This window comes from Lissotriton helveticus, chromosome 8 (assembly GCF_964261635.1).
Source record: "Lissotriton helveticus chromosome 8, aLisHel1.1, whole genome shotgun sequence".
Taxonomy (NCBI): Eukaryota; Metazoa; Chordata; class Amphibia; order Caudata; family Salamandridae; genus Lissotriton; species Lissotriton helveticus.
Window position 1 is genome coordinate 750,711,273 of NC_136069.1, and position 16,979 is coordinate 750,728,251.

General features: G+C 42.0%; 1 protein-coding gene across 2 annotated transcripts in view; it reads right to left on the bottom strand.

The window, feature by feature from the left end:
- Window positions 1-16,979, bottom strand: part of CLCN4 (chloride voltage-gated channel 4) — a 238,000-nt gene that overhangs the window by 110,792 nt on the left and 110,229 nt on the right. For both annotated transcript variants that reach the window (XM_078657587.1, XM_078657586.1), the window contains one exon: window positions 1,786-1,908. In XM_078657587.1, the coding sequence (XP_078513713.1) occupies window positions 1,786-1,908 (123 nt within the window). The remainder of the gene's footprint in view (window positions 1-1,785; window positions 1,909-16,979) is intronic.

Sequence of the window (16,979 nt, forward strand, 5' to 3'; positions counted from 1 at the left end):
TGGTAGCTTCTGCTGAAGTGTCCTGGCCCCTAAAAGCGGTCTCTGAGGTCTTGGTAGTCTTAAAAGTGGGTAAGAGGAACTACCCCAGAAAGTCTGAAAAGTTTGGACCTAAAAACCTTTTTTGACTTTCAACATCTCCGGAGCATCTGTGGCACCTCGCGGTAAAGGTGTCCGATTTTTATATAACTTCATTGGATTCAGCATCTGGCTTGCCCTGCTAAAGGATTTTGAGCTCCATAAAAAGACTGAGCCTGAAGGTAGAAATCTTGACCAGGAAAAAACACAAATAGTATCCCCTCAACCAGAGGACTTCTGCGACTGTGAAATCGGACATTTGCTCACTCTGAACTTTCCTTGCCAAAACCAACAACTTTAACAGGAACTCATCCAGTGGCTATCCAGCTTCAAGAGGACGTCAATGGATACAGCCTGCAACCAGGCCTCGCTGGAGGATTTCACCTTCCATAAAAAAGAGTAAGTCAGAAGGTAAAAACCTTTATCCGGATGACCCTCTTGGCATGGGCGACCTGCGCTTCATCACGGTCAGCCTGAAATTGTGCCATATTTGGAGTCAACCACAGACTGGGACTTCTGATTGATGCTTTACTTTTTCTTGGCACTTTTTGCCTTAAAATTCTAAAAAGTCATATCTCTGGTTCCCCTTATTACATTTTTGTCATTTTGTTAGAATCTTACTTATTAATTATATTTTAATTTTTTTTAATTGATGTTAGGATTTTCCATTAAGTTTGGTCTTGACTTTTTTAGTGTTGCAAAATGCCCTGCACATTGGCCGAAGTTAAGCTTGTCTGCTATATACCACAGCTACCTGGGATTGCGTCTAATATAAATTATTGAACCTGTGTGTTTGATCCTACAGGATTTTGGGACTTACTATTTGAGAATAACCCACCTCCTCCGCAAATAAACCATTTTCATACAATTAATAACAACAAAAAATTAACAAATGATGAGTAGTTAAATAAACTGCAGAGAGATCACAGGCAAAACGAAATTTCACAGCTGCAAAACAAAACTGTCCAACTGAAAAATTCAAACGCTGAGCAGCTACAAACCTACTCAAGGAGCATTTAGCGCTTTAATCCATTTAGCTCTTTAATCTATAAATTATGTGCTATCAATTTTCACAGTTTCATATAGTTTAGTGTACTTATTCCAAGAGGCAAAATGTGGACATAAGCGAGCTTTAGGCAACTAGAAAAAAACAAAGATGAAATAAGCAATACATCTGCTAGACAGTCTACTCATGAGAAAAAAAGAGCATAGTCATCTTCTTATGGGGGCATACAATATTATATAGAGTGCAACAGAAAAAAGCCATGCTTTTCTGAGAACCCGTTGAGTAGACGATGTCTACATCACTAGAGCTAATTTTGTATTATTCAAAAGTGCCTTATACCTTGCAAAATGGGTGTGTATAATGCTCCATCCACAGATGTGTGGCAGGAGCCCTAACACACGGCTGATATAGGGTAAAGTTTAGGACCCTGGATGGTGTTTCGATAAATGGTGGACAGAAAATAAGCACTGTGGGTGGGGCTGTCCGTTCTTATGTGGCACTAAATTCTATGTTTTCCTGTTTTTCTGAGCAGTACAAGTAAAAATGTATGAACTATTTAAGAAATGGCCTTCAGATACTGTGATCAGGGCGAGAAGTCTATTGTGATAAAGTAGGGTGGTAAACCTGCTCCTTAATTCACTAAAATGTACATGGGAAAGGGAACTAACAAAATGTATTTGAAATTTAATAGAAACACTCCTCACCTCAGGTATTCCAGATCCACAGGCGTAAGGAGCAAACACTCTGACCAGAGAAACCGCCAAGAATGAGAATAAGAGTGCCCAGAGAATGTAGATGAAATAGTTCAGAATATATGCACTGGCACCCTGAATAAACAAGCAAATAATCATAATTAGAGGCATTGTACTATATTGTGTCAGTACAAGTGGACAAACTAAGTATTCCTTTTCCAAAGCAAAACTCAGTCATGTTGCTGGGCATTTTACACTGTAATCTCACTCATCGCTAACAGAAAAGAAACATGATGAAGTTCACAGTTTTACTTGTCTCGCATCTTTCTTTGTTGCCCTTTTTGGTCATTTTAATACATCATCATGAGAACTTAGCTCTGATACATTTGTAATGAGCACTTTGAAACCACATCCAAGTTGTTGCTGGAATCAGCAGCAAGCACCATAGCACAGTATGTATTTGCATTTCATTGATTTTAAGAGAAGGTTCTAACGAGAAAGTTAATAAAGCATAGGCATACGCCAGTTGGAGTAATGTCTTTCTTTGCTTAAAAAAAGACAAAAAACAACACTGGGGAAGGGAGAGCCATTGTGGAGATGTAAGAGTAGGACAAATACGATGAATAGGAGGAAGCTTAAAACAAGCATTTACAAAGCCAAGAGCGCTGGCTCAAACAGGGTAATGCATCTAACAAATAGAAACACAGGCAAGCAAGGCAGAAGAAACCTTAAAAAGAGGCAAACTGTAGAGTTGAATAAAGATGGAAGAGGATACTGGGATATCTTTCTCCTGTTATGTGTGGTATCTTTATCCTGTTTAGCAGAATATTGTTATGGTACTGTAGGAAATTGGAATGTAGAATGTGGAATGTGTTTGAAAGTGAACTATTTCAGTTAGTACCCTGCTGATGTCGTGGCTGGGACGTTTCTATGAACAGCTATACTTTTAATAAAGTTTCCTGTTGAACTTCTTCAAGTGAATGCGGTTATCATCATTTCATTCAAGACGACCTGGAACTACTACGCGTTGTAATGCTTCTGACACATCAAGACAGCAAACTGCTCATGCTGTAGTTTTAAGGAAATGTCCACACCCTTTCTCGTTTACAGTATGTGTGTTCATCTGCGAAGTTAAGGTGCTGTCATTTAAACTGCGTCGTGTTAAACCATTGACACAGGTCTTGAGGACACCCCTGCTCACACTTGTCCCTCACCACCGGGGTTGTCATATGTGGATGAGATATTATCCTGAACTGACTCTACTGCAAGAGTGGATAAGATACTATCCTGAACTGACCCTTCAGCAGAATGTATTTGTTTTATGATGATATAAGTTTCATTTTTGGGATCTAGCATAACGTCAAGGTTTTTTGGTGGAACCAGCTGATGATACTGTGTCCTTTACAATGAGACATAGATCTTCCCGGCTGTGATGCAACCCATGTATTCCAAGTCTCCTATGAAATATCTACGAAATTTTATGAGTTGATCCCCATAGGTCAGGTTTAAAAAGCCTGATACTACCCAACAATTTTTTTGTATTGAAGAACATCTGGACTAATTATATTTTAGCCTTAGAATCAAACAGCATGTCAATAGGGCAACCATTCACATTGACACTGTCAATGTGCCTTTTACTACCTTGTTACTCTATTTCAAGTATCACTTCTCCACAGTGTAACTCATCTTACTCGTAATCCTCTTCATTATCTAAAGAAGTTTCATTCACTCTCTTACTCTTGTTTTGGGACCTGTAATTGTTCGCAAAATGTCCTATTTTCTCACATAAGCGATACTGGACTAATAAAGCCAAAACTTTCAAGAAGAACACACATTACAGTGCTAGGAATACTAAATATGGTCTAACTGTACCACTAGCCTATGTTGTCCCTCTGCACCAAGAATAATTTACAGTGACCACCGGTGACCAACAAGACATTCGACCAATGTGTTCCCACAAAACACTAGTGTTGGAGGAGACACCCGAACTGAACAGTACCTAAAAAAAAAAAAAAATTCCAACCTTATAGTTTTCTGGAGCCACAAGACTCTGTGATTGTCCAGATAAGATTATGGCCCCTGGTATGCTTTCACCCTCAAAGATATACGGCCTCATTAGGATGTTGGTGGGACCACCACAAACAGGCCGTCAGTGGCAGTCCCACTGACATCCAAGCCATTGGTACGACCGCCACATTACTATGCAGACGGTCGGGCCCCAGCGGTCGGGAGGTAAGACCGCCTCCTCCGACAGGATCAGGATCCCATTGGGGAAGCAGTCGGAATCCTATCCCTACAATGGAAGTGGTGTCTACTCAGGCATCCCCGTAGGGATTAGGATGTGGCTGAGTATTACAAATAAGTTTGAAGCATCTTTTGCCAGTCGTACATGTAATTTGAGGTCCCTTTTAAAAAAAGGTGTGAAGTTTATATGGTCTCCAAAATGTGATTTTGTGTTTCAAGATGTTGAGGGAGCTTTGAAAAATGCTTCATCTTTACAGAATGTTTATTTTCTTGTTCTATATTGGTTACTGAGTGAAAGATGAGGTGGAAAAGGCCATCATTTTCATTTCAAGAAGTTTGGTGGGAACGGAATACAGATATTCAGTTTATGAATCTGAAGCTCTATGCATCTACTGGGCCATTCAAAAGCTCAATACGTTTCTTTGGGGAATTAATTTTGTATTGAGGACGGATTATAAAACTCTTAAGGATGTGTTCTTTAAAAAACAATTGGATGCTATACCAGGCCATGTGTGCAAATGGGTGGTAGCTTTGAAGGACTATGATTTCAAAGTAGAGTACATCCCAGGGGCAGAGAACAAAGATGCCGATTGTCTGTTGTGCTTATCCTATGGGTGAGATAGCCTGTCAATAGTGAAAAACGAAATATACTGTATTTCACCATCAGGACATGTCACCCATATCAGTACATGCCCCACCTTTCACATACACTGCACCATGCTCAGAAAAGGACCTTGGGCCTACCTTAGGGGTGACTTACATGTAATAAAAGGGAAGGTTAGAGCTTGGCAAGTGAGTGCACTTGGAAAGTTGACAAGGCAGTAAAAACTGCGTGCAGACACTGCAGGGGCAGGTCTGAGAACCCTTTGAAAGGCTGCTCGTGTGGGTGGCACAATCAGTGCTGCAGGCCCACTAGTGAGACACAAGCATGTATCCAACTTAGTGGGAAGGACGTACAACATGAAACAAAAAGGCTCAGGCACAGTAAAAGTTGGTATGAGACACATTTTGGTAGGACAAGCAAATTATAGTGGAGACACCATTACACATAATAAGTATTAAATAAAGAGGTGTATATGGCGTACAACAAGTCAACCGCCTTTCGATCCTTACAAAAGCTATAGGATCATCATCAGGACATTAACAATGGTATGCCTGTATACATTTTGCCTAGATCCAGATCAGAGTGTCTTAGAGGAGGTTTGTTTCAGGCGAAGACTGAGTAAAAGTCCAGGCCGAGTACAAGAAGAGTAAAGGATGCAGACGGCCGCGGTCTGTGCAGTTGGATGCTGGGTCAGAGTCAACCTAATAAAGGCTGTAACAGCTTAAAGCAGACGTTTGAAATGTTCGCGCCACAGAGCGTTCTCGAATTCAGAGTGGCATATTGCAGTGGGCTGCTGTACATCAGGGACGGCAAGCCAGTAACCTGTGAGCCGCGTCCACGGTCTCTAGTGACAAGGAATGGGGTTGAGGCCAATCTGTGAAGAACATCTGTTACAGCATGTCTTGCCTGTCGGAATCGGGGATATGAAGGGTTCACAGATTGGCCTTGACCCCATTCCTTGTCACTAGAGACCGCGGACGCGCCTCACAGATTACTGGTTCTTCCCAATCCGGATTCTGCAGCAACCACAGAACTGAGACTGCCCTCCTAGCCACCACGGATGACATCCGCACCCTCCTAGCCTAGGGCCACATTGCAGCCCTCATCCTTCTGGACCTCTCAGCAGCCTTCGACACCGTCTCCCACCGCACACTAACCGTGAGACTCCACAACGCTGGCATCCGTGGAACCGCCCTTGACTGGATTCGCTCTTTCCTCACCGGCCTAACCCAAAGAATCAGACTCCCACCCTTCCTCTCCGAGCCCACAGAGATCAGCTGCAGAGTACCCCAGGATCCTCACTCAGCCCCAAGCTCTTCAACATTTACATGGCCCCTCTCGCCACCATCGTCAGCAAACACAAACTCAGCTTGGTATCCTATGCCAACGACACCCAGCTCATGCTCTCCCTCACCAACAAACCCAACACCACCAGACACAGATTCCAGGAAGGTATGAAAGACGTCGCCTCCTGGAAGAGCAACAGCTGACTAAAGCACAACTCAGAGAAAATTGAAATCCTTGTCCTCGGATCCACCCCCACAGCATGGGACAACACCTGATGGGACAACACCTGATGGCCCACCACCCTCGGCGAACCTCCCACACCAACAGACCACGCTCACAAACTCGGCATCATACTCGACTCCTCCCTCACCATGCACCGACAGATCAACGCCGTATCCTCCACATGCTTCACCCTCCACGTCCTCCGCAAGACCTTCAAATGGATCCCCCCGAATCCATAAGGATCGTCACCCACACACTCATAACCAGCAGACTAGACTACAGGAATGTCATCTATGCCGGAATTAACAAATCTCTACACCTCAAACTCCAGACAATCCAAAACGCACTAACTAGACTGGTCCTCGGCATCCCACGACAACACCACATCACCCAACACCTAGGAGAACTCCACTGGCTCCCGTCAAAAAGAGAGTGGTCTTCATGCTCCTTACTCACGCCTCCAAACCACTCCACAACATCGGACCCCAATACCTCCAGGAAAGAATCACCTTCTACGCACCAAAGAGAAGCCTCCGATCTGCTGGGGTTGCCCTAGCCAAAATACTACGCATCCTCAGAGCAGGGGGGATGATCCTTCTCCTACATCGCAGCCAAGACCTGGAACGAACTCCCACTCAGCATCAGACAAACCCCCCACTCTGCAGGCCTTCAGGAAGAGCCTCAAGACCTGGCTCTTGGGATGAGACAAAGCTGCGTGCGACCCCCCCCCCCGAGCCTTGAGCCCCTTGCGGGTGAGTAGTGCGCTTCACAAATCCCTGATTGATTGAATGAGTCTGAGAAACAGGGTAATCTGGCACCATGACAGGAAAACAAACAATGAATGCAAGGGAAGGGTTCATTCAATACTTCACCACTTCCCTCTCCACCCGTCACACCTGGAGGGAATGGGGTGTTTACAGTATCTACGGAGTATGTAACTGACAGTAGCGAACAATATAAAACTGTAACCAATACAATTACTCCACTTGGTGTGTTCCTGTTTTTCATTAATATTCTAATTGGATTAAATTGTGTGATTCCTTCACCATCCATAATTCGAGCTACTGTTGGGCAATCTCCCACGTTCCACATTTCCTTCAGTGACAAGATTAACCACCTCCTAATTAACTACTTCAACTTTATGCTTGTTGGAGACTTCAACACCTGAGTTGACCAAACTCATTTTCATTTGGGTAAATCTTCATTCCCCTTCACCCTTTCCTTTACTTGATTCTCAATAACTTGTGTAGGGTCTCGCTCACTTCAAAGCACACATGATCAACTTGTTAATCGAATACAAAGGTACTCCAATGGCACAAGTCCAACAAATACTTTGTAGCAGGAAAACTCAACTCTCCCTTTTCTAGTTCACACCCCTGATACTCCCAACCTTTCAACTGTCTGCACACTCAGACCTTCGCCGAGACTTTGAAAAAGCACCTTTTTTTTTTTAATCCTCCTTGTCTTAACTTCACAACCTACCAAGTACTCTGAACACCACATTGGGTATAACTTGCCTTAATTCCCTACTCAGCAATACTATTGACTCAGTAGCACGAGTCGAAACATTCTGGTTACTGAAAATAATTGCCAGCTGGTTCATTACCCAAACTAGCACAATCTTAAAAGTCTTTCCTATATCCCAGGAACATAAACAAAAAACACAGCCTCCAGTCCTAAATCATGACTCACAACCCTATACCTCCATTGCTTACCTTAAAAATGGTACCAGCCACACCACAATGTTTCATTTTACAACAACTCTACTAGAAGCTCCTAATTTCTCAGAACACTTTTCAAAGTCCAGAGTGAACGGAACACGCAACACCACTTTGGACTCTGACTAATTTACCACTCAAGAATATTGTGATCACATAACCCAATTTAAACGAAAAAATATCCATTGTGTCCCATGACACTTTGTATACACTACAAAACAGGCCAAATACATGAAAAGGTGGTCACTGTTACCAGCCTCACATTAGGCGGTGTGAGGCATTCTCAAATCCTTCACAGAGCAAAGGCACTGTTTGCAAAAAACATGCAAAGCACATCCCTTGTGAATGTTAATAATACAGGATATGGCTTGCACTTTATTGAAAACACTTGCAAATGCTGGGACAATGGCCTGCATGGCACAGAAGACCTCTCCTCCCAGCCTTCAAATTCACAATTTGGTTGCTTCAGAGACATTCTTGATGACATTCAACTAGGCTTTCACCCAACTCAGCTCACCGAATCAATTCTAATAACCATCCTTGCTGGCATGAGAATGTTTACTTATGACAAACGTACCTGTGCTCTAAATCTCCAAGCATTGTCCACTTCGTTTGAAACTTAACTATTCCGTCTCCTATCCCTTTGAATGGAGCTCGAGATTTTGACCCCAACTAGGCCTGGATCACATCTTTCCTCTCAGAGTAAACTTAACACATCTTACTTCCTTTCTGCTTTCTTCTTTTCCTATTTGCAAAACAGCTTGTCTTATGTGTCTCAGGGCTCCTACTCACATCTTTCCTTTTCAAAAACTACCTTTGCATTCTAGCATCTCTCATTGACTCCTTAGTATCAATTTCTGCAACAAGGTTGAAGGCTCCCAAATCCTTGAGAAGCATGACTATGTCACATAAGACTTGCCCAATCACCTCAATTATAGCTTGACTGCCTTTCACTCATGAATCGCATCTAAGTGGTTAAAAATCAGTTGTGGCAAGACTACATTGATCCACCTGAACCTGGAACAAAGCAATTATAGCCATTCATGTGGTGATCATCTCTTAATTCACCTTCCTCACGCTCCCAAATGACAAAAACTATGTTTCCTACTTTACTCGGATTTACACATAGCTCCATAGACCAATGGAGCTGTCAGCTAAATACTTTTACCACCAATACATCTTAAAAAGAAGCCCTACTTTAGTAGGCCTGGCAGAGAAGTTGACAGAAAAGAAATGTTTCTTGGTCTCATAATAATCCCAGATGTACCATCTCTGCACTGGCCAGCCTGGAGTTGCCAAAAACCTGACAGGCTATTTAAAGTGCAGCACTACCATAAGGCCAAAGATTGCATTGTTTCCTTCTCTCCGACCCCTGACAACCCATCTAACAATCCTCCCTCCACAACCCAGAACAATGGTTTGCAACCTGCTTTTAGGAAGATGACAACGATCTATCCCTCCAGGCCATTACTTCCCAGCTATAACAAAAATACCTTTGTCCTCCTGTAACTCACAACGTGAAACCACCACAGTGGTGAATGTGATGCTTTACACATTTCTTAAAAAAATAAACATAACATGACAATGCAGACACTCAGTGCATACATTGATGATATATTTTGGTGAAGACCAACTTTCATTCATATAAAGGGCATTTTAGGACCAATAAGCCTGGTGAAGATCTAGAATGTGACTGTGCTAGAGCCCTAGAGAGCAAAAAAACCTCACAGTCTATACCACTCTGCTTGACAAGCAAGTGTGAGTCTCCTCCTTTCATTAGCGGATTCAAATGTCCCTATTGTCTCCCTTATTTATCTCTCTTCCAAATGTCCTCTACTGTTCTGTTATGACTAACCTAAGAATGTCTAGAGAAAGGGCATCCTCTGACATCCTCAATGGCTGCTGTGGAACCAAGACAGCAACTGTAAAGGAGCACAGCGCACATGTGTGTGGACTACTATTAGCACATGCACATGTGCATTAAGGATAGTGCTTGTGACCCAATTTCAAATGGAATGATATGAAAAAGGCGACCCACATTGAATTATGGGTTGAATGCCCAATAGGTGTTCTACCCCCCCCCCCCCCTCACCCTCCAATCTCTCTTGAAACCACTAAAATATTGTGGATCGTATAAGTCATTCTCTTTCTGGTCTCACTAGTAGTTTGTCTTTTTATTTTCTTTGCCAGTCAGATACTGATGACACAGCTGGGCCCACATAGTGATGTCTTTTTGGTGAAAGAAGATATGGTACATGAAGGAAACAGTAGACCTGCCACAGAGTGAAACTGACAAACTCTGCACAGGATATGATGGATTGGATTGGAAAAAAGACCACGGAAAGAACCAAGGGCTGATGAGAAAGAAATACTTTGCCTGAAAGTAAAACCTGAACAATGACAAAAATGTCACTTGGATGAAGTTCAATGGTGCACCCTCAAGGGGACAGGTTGCTAAAGTAGCACGGTCAAATCACACACCCAGCTTCCGCAGTGAACCTCTAAGTCTCCCTTCTCTCACACTACTGTGCTTTCAGAAAAGGTAAATGTTGTCCACTGTTGTTACCAGCCATAGAGATTGATCCTGGGAGAAGAGCTGCTGATACCATGCAAGAAAAGAATTTAACATTAAAGCACAGTGGCAAGAAATAAAGAAAGGAAGAAAAGTCTGTACTACGTCTGGTTGGTGGACTTTCACCATAGGCAGTTAATGTTTGGGAAACGCCCTAAACTATTTAAATAGGGAAACAGATATTTTGATGGAGTGTTCCGTTTGCGTGCGCCAGAAGCTTTTTACATCCAATTTATCGACTAGTCGGAAACAACCTTTCTGAACTACTCACAGCACTGAAGACATGGGTACCCAAAAAATATTTGCTTCTCTCTTCCACCATGCTTGTGATTTCAAAACACAGGGCATTTCCATGACACTTTTCTAAGACACTTGAACACTGACCTAGCATCCCCATATTTAATACTAATTGGTTCATTAAAACGGTCTAATCAAAATGCACTGGTTGTTCTGGCTTAGTCTTTACAGCCCACTGACATCACTTTTGACATCCTTTAAGGATAATGATAATTGAAGAAGAGCATTAAGCTAAATAACGCAGAGTCTGGAAGTAGAATGTAGATCTGCGAAATAGTGACTTCAAATTCCACATTTTGCCCATACTACTCACAATTTGAAAGGGTCTGCGTAAAACATTTCCATTTCTTTTACGTCTTCTTCAGTCATGTGCAGTAAGCTATTGTCTTTGGGGACATGTCAGAAGCCTGGTCAAAGGATTTCTGACAAATACTGTAGTGTCACTTCGACCTACAAAACAACTGCCTCGGGCTTTTGTTTCTATTTTAATGCACAAAGCGGGTTAAACAAAGTGCATACACCGCTTTGGTTCTCCTCTTTGAAATGACAGATTTCGAGGCAGTATGATCGAGTATGACAGAGGCCTGTCAGAATGGATTCCACCAAAAAGGAAAAGGACAGACAGACTTTAAAATGGGATGGAAAACCCCTTTAAAATAACCTGGGTCATCTCTCAGAGGGATTACATGCTTTTCATCTGTTAAAGACTGGCTTTGCAAAACTACAAGAAAAGGAAATTACAATATTTAACAATTTATCAGTGGCAGTTTATCTATCATTTCACATGCTCTGTATCTTAAAATATGCGACTGCAAGCAAAGGCGTGCATGTTCAATGGAGAGGAAATCTGCAATTTACAAGATAACCAAGAAACCTTCTTAGCATGGCGATTTCCTGTTTCCAAGACAAGGTCACTGGTCTGAACAGAGCCTGATATAAACAAGCATTTGCAATGCAATAGGTCTCCAATTTACGAGAGTTTGAGCTATTGGCATTGTAAATGACAATGTCTTTTATGTATGTGTTGTGTTTAAAACAGATAAATAAAAGAGATTGTCATTTACAATGCCAATAGCTTAGCCACTTGGGAGCTAGTAAACAAACCTCCCCAGTGCTGCGCTGTCCATTATCCGGTGCTGAACTGGACGTCCAGCGGTCGCACGCAGCACTGGGGAGGTAGTGCCCGTGACGACCGTTGGCCGACGGCAGCACTTAAGGGGTTAAACTCTTGCAAATGCAAGACCTATTGCATTACAAATGCATTTTGCGCCTGTGCTGTACAATTTTTTTTTAAAGCGTTAGGAGAGAGCTATTTGAGAAAATAGTGCTCAGAGGCTGTAATTGTAAAGCCTACTGAGTAACAACACACGTAACAGGGGGTGTCGCCATGGGAGGTTACAAAATGAGACAAAGCAGTACTAAGGAGGGACTACCAAACCTATTGACCAATTAACAGCAACAATTTACAGTGAACAATGACACAAGCCAATTAAAAGTATGGGCGGAGAGTGGGTGTAGCCTCAAGTTCCTACCCGAATACAGCATGCCTCGCAGAGCAGCGCATGCGCTGCCCAGGGTCGACCTAAAAATGGATAGAGGGTGGTGTAGACATTTAGGGACATACATCTTCGACCATGACTCCATTAAATCATTTGATCAGCTAAAGGAAGGGTACGTGCTTTCGATATATGCATTTGTGTCGTTGGTTGCTTAACCCTAGAATCTAACATTTTGCTGCACACAAACAATGTCTCATCCTGTGTTGTGAGTAGGGAAACTATGGTTCTTGTGGTGTGACACTTCAACAAGTTTGGCACGAATGGGGAGGGGAAGAAGTCTGTGAAGCTAGAGGGGATGTGGGGAGGATAAGAACCTACCACAGATCCATTAGTCTTGTCTCAAACTAAAACCATTTTGGAACTCTTTGTTGGCAACCATAGAACAGATCACTGGTAGAGACCTTGGCAAATGGCCTGAGAATTTTCTACTCGGTCGCCCAGCCACAGACACTTAACCGCTGCACAGGACACAAAGTCAGCTCCTCTCTCGCCTATTAGCGGCTGCCAAGCAAACGACCCTCTCACTCTGGGGAATTCAAGCAGAACACAAATGAACTGAAAGACTGTGGTGGATTTTAAGAATGGGAAAACAATTCAAAACTGCAAGAAGGGAAGAAAAAGACTTTACAAAAATATGAAGCCGACTACTTGAGCAAAAACTATAAAGAACTCTTTGCCCCAAGAGACTCAGAATGCTAAAGATTTTAGACAATTAAAAACTTGATGATTATTACGCAACAGTTTTACAAAAGCAAAACCAGCTACTATCCCCAATACTGGAATAACTCCGGCAAGTGGACAAAGAAGCCCATGAAGGACGTGACAGAGTATTAGCAGCAGAAAAGGGAGGGACGATGGTACAGATGGAAGTAGGGACACACTAGTTGAAGTCTTGTTTTATTCTCTTATTTGTAGTTGTATTGATAAACTTAAATGTCAATAAAAATGTATTCAAACCAAAAACAAGGTCTCAACTTACTTTAGAGTCAATCGAAAATATCATTCAAATATAGCTGACATTGAAACGGATCTTGTTTAAATAATTGAACCTGGAGGTATACCCAATGATGTATACAATTTGAATAATATATTCTTTTAGTAAATAAAGAAATTGTGTTTTTTATTTGAAATTGATCTGGGCTACCACTGCAATTAATTTCGGTAAAACCACTTGGTAACAAGAGACTACACGGGTTACCATTTAATCTGCAGCAAAATATCAGAATGCCAAAAGCCATCCAAAAGTCCATCTCCACCTCTAGCAAGGAGCCACAATAAAATTCCATAAGAGACTGCCTCAAGGGTACTATGGAGAGGATGTATGTTGAATTCATTAAAGTCAGTATTAATATGTACATTATATGTACTTCTATAGCTATATCCTGGTTGAGGAGCAAAATTGCACTGTTCATGGAAGAGGGCGGATGGCAGGTGGGCACAATTTAGCATTATGCAGAAAGGCGAGTAAAAAAGAGGCTAATCATGTAGGTTCTTCGTGTACCACCACGAGGCATGAAGAATCAGGATGTTTAGGTCCATGGCATAATGAGATGCATTATAAGCTGCTTTCTAAAATGGAGAGGAGAAGGGGCGAGTCTTGGGCTATATTCTGGATCCTTGGCGCATGTCTTTTGACCTTTTATTTAACCTCTTGATTTTAAGTCTGGCTATGCTATGGCTTCATCTGTAGCGTACTCTAAAAAGCAAAGGACAACTAAACTGAGTGTAAATCAGTTAGAAGAAAGGCATGTTAATAGTGGATAATGATGCTCTGCAACTTCTTGGTGACTTATTCCTGGGTAGTAAACTCCAGCAGTGGTCAGTGAACCTACACAATGATAAAGCGAAATTCCTTGCCTAAACAGCAAGGGAGTAATGAGAACAATCTGTATATTTTACAGCACAGTTTTCAGGGAATCTGGCCAAAAGTTGTAGGTTTCTGAGGTTATGTGTTAATGAGGAAGTGGATTACATGGAAAGTACAATGACTAAACATCCTTAGTGGAAGGGGTCAATGGCGATCAATAAAATCAGCAAAGCTTTTCATCCTTAGCTACAAAAAAACATGGAACAGTACCTTTAGTGGATGCTTAGAAAGCTGTAAGTACAATGAGATGCCCAGGTTGACCAAAGATAGAAACCTGGAGAATATGATTTAATAATAAATAGTTATGCATTCAAGGGTTTGGTGATACCATTTAAAATAGTTATCAGGACAGCACAAGACCACCTCTTATTTAAAGAAAAATACTGGACTGTGGATCACAGGCTCGTTCTGTAAGTAGAAAGGTTTGCACTGGTGACAAGCGTAAGTGCAAATATCCAGCGTCTCATAGTGTCACAGGATATTGACATTCACTTTCTATTGTTTCTATAGCGAAAGTGTAAACACAAATGGGTCTTATGTTGCACAGCCCTGTGCCGTAATTAGGAATGCCAGCTTTGGAATCTGAAGGCAAAAGCACAGCAGCTCTGTGTTGGGGAAAAATGAAAGGTTCGAGGGGTGTGGCACAGGTGAGGAAAAGAGAGGGATTAAAAGGTATGACTGAGAGCGGCTCTGGAGAAAACACCAATAAGCAATTAATAAAAAGAATTTGGAAATAACATTGTTGGGATGGGATTGTTCTCTGCATGATATACAGGTGCATTCCCCTGCCATGAGTGCCCAATTGCATGTGCGCCTGGTGTCCTGACTTACTTTGAAACTAGCTTGATGCTAATCTACGCATGAGCACAGAGAGGTAGTGTCCCTGATTATGCAAGGACCTGGACCTGCACCGTGACCTTGAGGGCCGCACCATCTTTGCCCTCATAATAGGCAGAGGACTTCATTCCTTGTCTTGAGTAGAGCACATAAAGTGGTGGTTGAACTTTACTGTTTTGAGATTAACAGCACGACCAGACTTTTGTTTTTATCTTTCTCACTGAGAGTGTGGCCTACATAACACCTCTTGTGTAAAGTGCTGCTTTTATGTGAATGCTCACAACCTTGCACTGACATCCTATGTGTATTTCGGCTGCATGTGTTTGCCAGATTCCCATAGAATTAGGTTTTTACAGGCAGGCAGAAAGACAAATTCATCAGATATGGCAATCTTTTGTGGGGTGCCATACAAGCCCTACCACTTCCAGTGATTCATGAAGGAGTACTAGTCAAAAGAAATCTGTAAAAAATGCAGCCACATTGCGCACTTAACAGCACTATTTTTAAATTTTACTAAAAGCTTTTAGACCTGATTAAAAAAATGTCAATGAGGCACAGACTTCTAACATTTTTCCGAATGTGAAAAAGCATCTAACCGCACTGCTTCCTTCTACTTGCTTTCATTTTGCCAATCTGCCTGACTGGATAGGACAACTAAATGCTACACAGATTTCATCACCACACAACTTAGGCACCAGATTTAGCGCTTAGATTGTACAGCCTTTCCAGGCTTAAACTACAGAGCTATCGAGATCACGGGGATTTTGGAGATTCACAAAACATGCTTGTTGTTAGGTTGCAGGGATTAAAGTCTTAGAACTAACACAACATTATTTATAGTGATGATCACGTCATGCAAAGCTTAACGATATAGATGACTGAACGCTTCCATGAAATTCATGCCAAAGCAGCATGTAGGTACATCATTAACGCCATATTATCCAACAAAATCATAAATAGGTGCGCTCACCTAAGCATTCTTTATTACTAAAACACTTACTCTAGATTATTTTGAATTATGCACACATTTTGTTCACAAAACCCACCTTGTAATTTTCGTAAAGTTATTCCACTAGCCATTAAATACCAATTCTGTATTTTAATACATACAACACATTTCAGCAATGCAGCTTTCTGATTTCAAATCTGCTGTCAAACCAGAGGACAGTGCAGAAAAGGGAAAAATAAGCCAGTAGAGAGAAACAAATAGCTCCTGCTGAATCTGTGGGACGTCCTTTAAAGATACTACTCTCTGCTTCCCTTTTAATTTTTTTTTTTTAATTATTTGTTTATTGGCATTTTAACAAATTACATAGTTCTAACAGTCATATATGTGACAACATGAATCATATTATTGCCATTTGGTTAAATCACATCAAACTTAACAACAAACCAAAGGGAAGCAATACAGTCTAGTTGCAAATTTGACATTACAAATTAGGGCACACTCTGCTGCATCATAGTATTATTATTCAGAGCCTGTTAACTCCCGAAATAGAGGGGTGCAATATGACTCAGTAAATACAACATTAGTGCAGCCACAATATTTACGTCGAAAGGGTAGCCAGGGTTCCAGCCTGGTGGGTGTCTGGTTCTGGGTCCTTGGTTAGTGGTACAGTGCAATTGTGAGCTGCCTCATAGGCAGACAGCCAATTCAGGAAGGATCCCCATATATCCCTGGGCCTAGATGTCAGCGGTAACAGTTCCCAAAATATATTTAGCTGTTCCTGGCAAAATGTGATGTCAGAGATCCATGCTGTGATGGTGGGAGTATTTTGCTTGCCCAATGTATAGCGACTGCATTTCGCCAATAGTAAAGTCATGGTCAATAACCTGCAGCCACCAGCTGGGGTCTCTTGAACATAACCCAGGAGTCCTACCTTGGGTGAGAGGGGTATATTGACTCCCAGCATTTCACTAATCTTTTGGAAGACCTCACTCCAAAATTTCGCCACCAATGGGCAGCTCCAGGCCATGTGGAGGATCGAAGCCTAAGGGG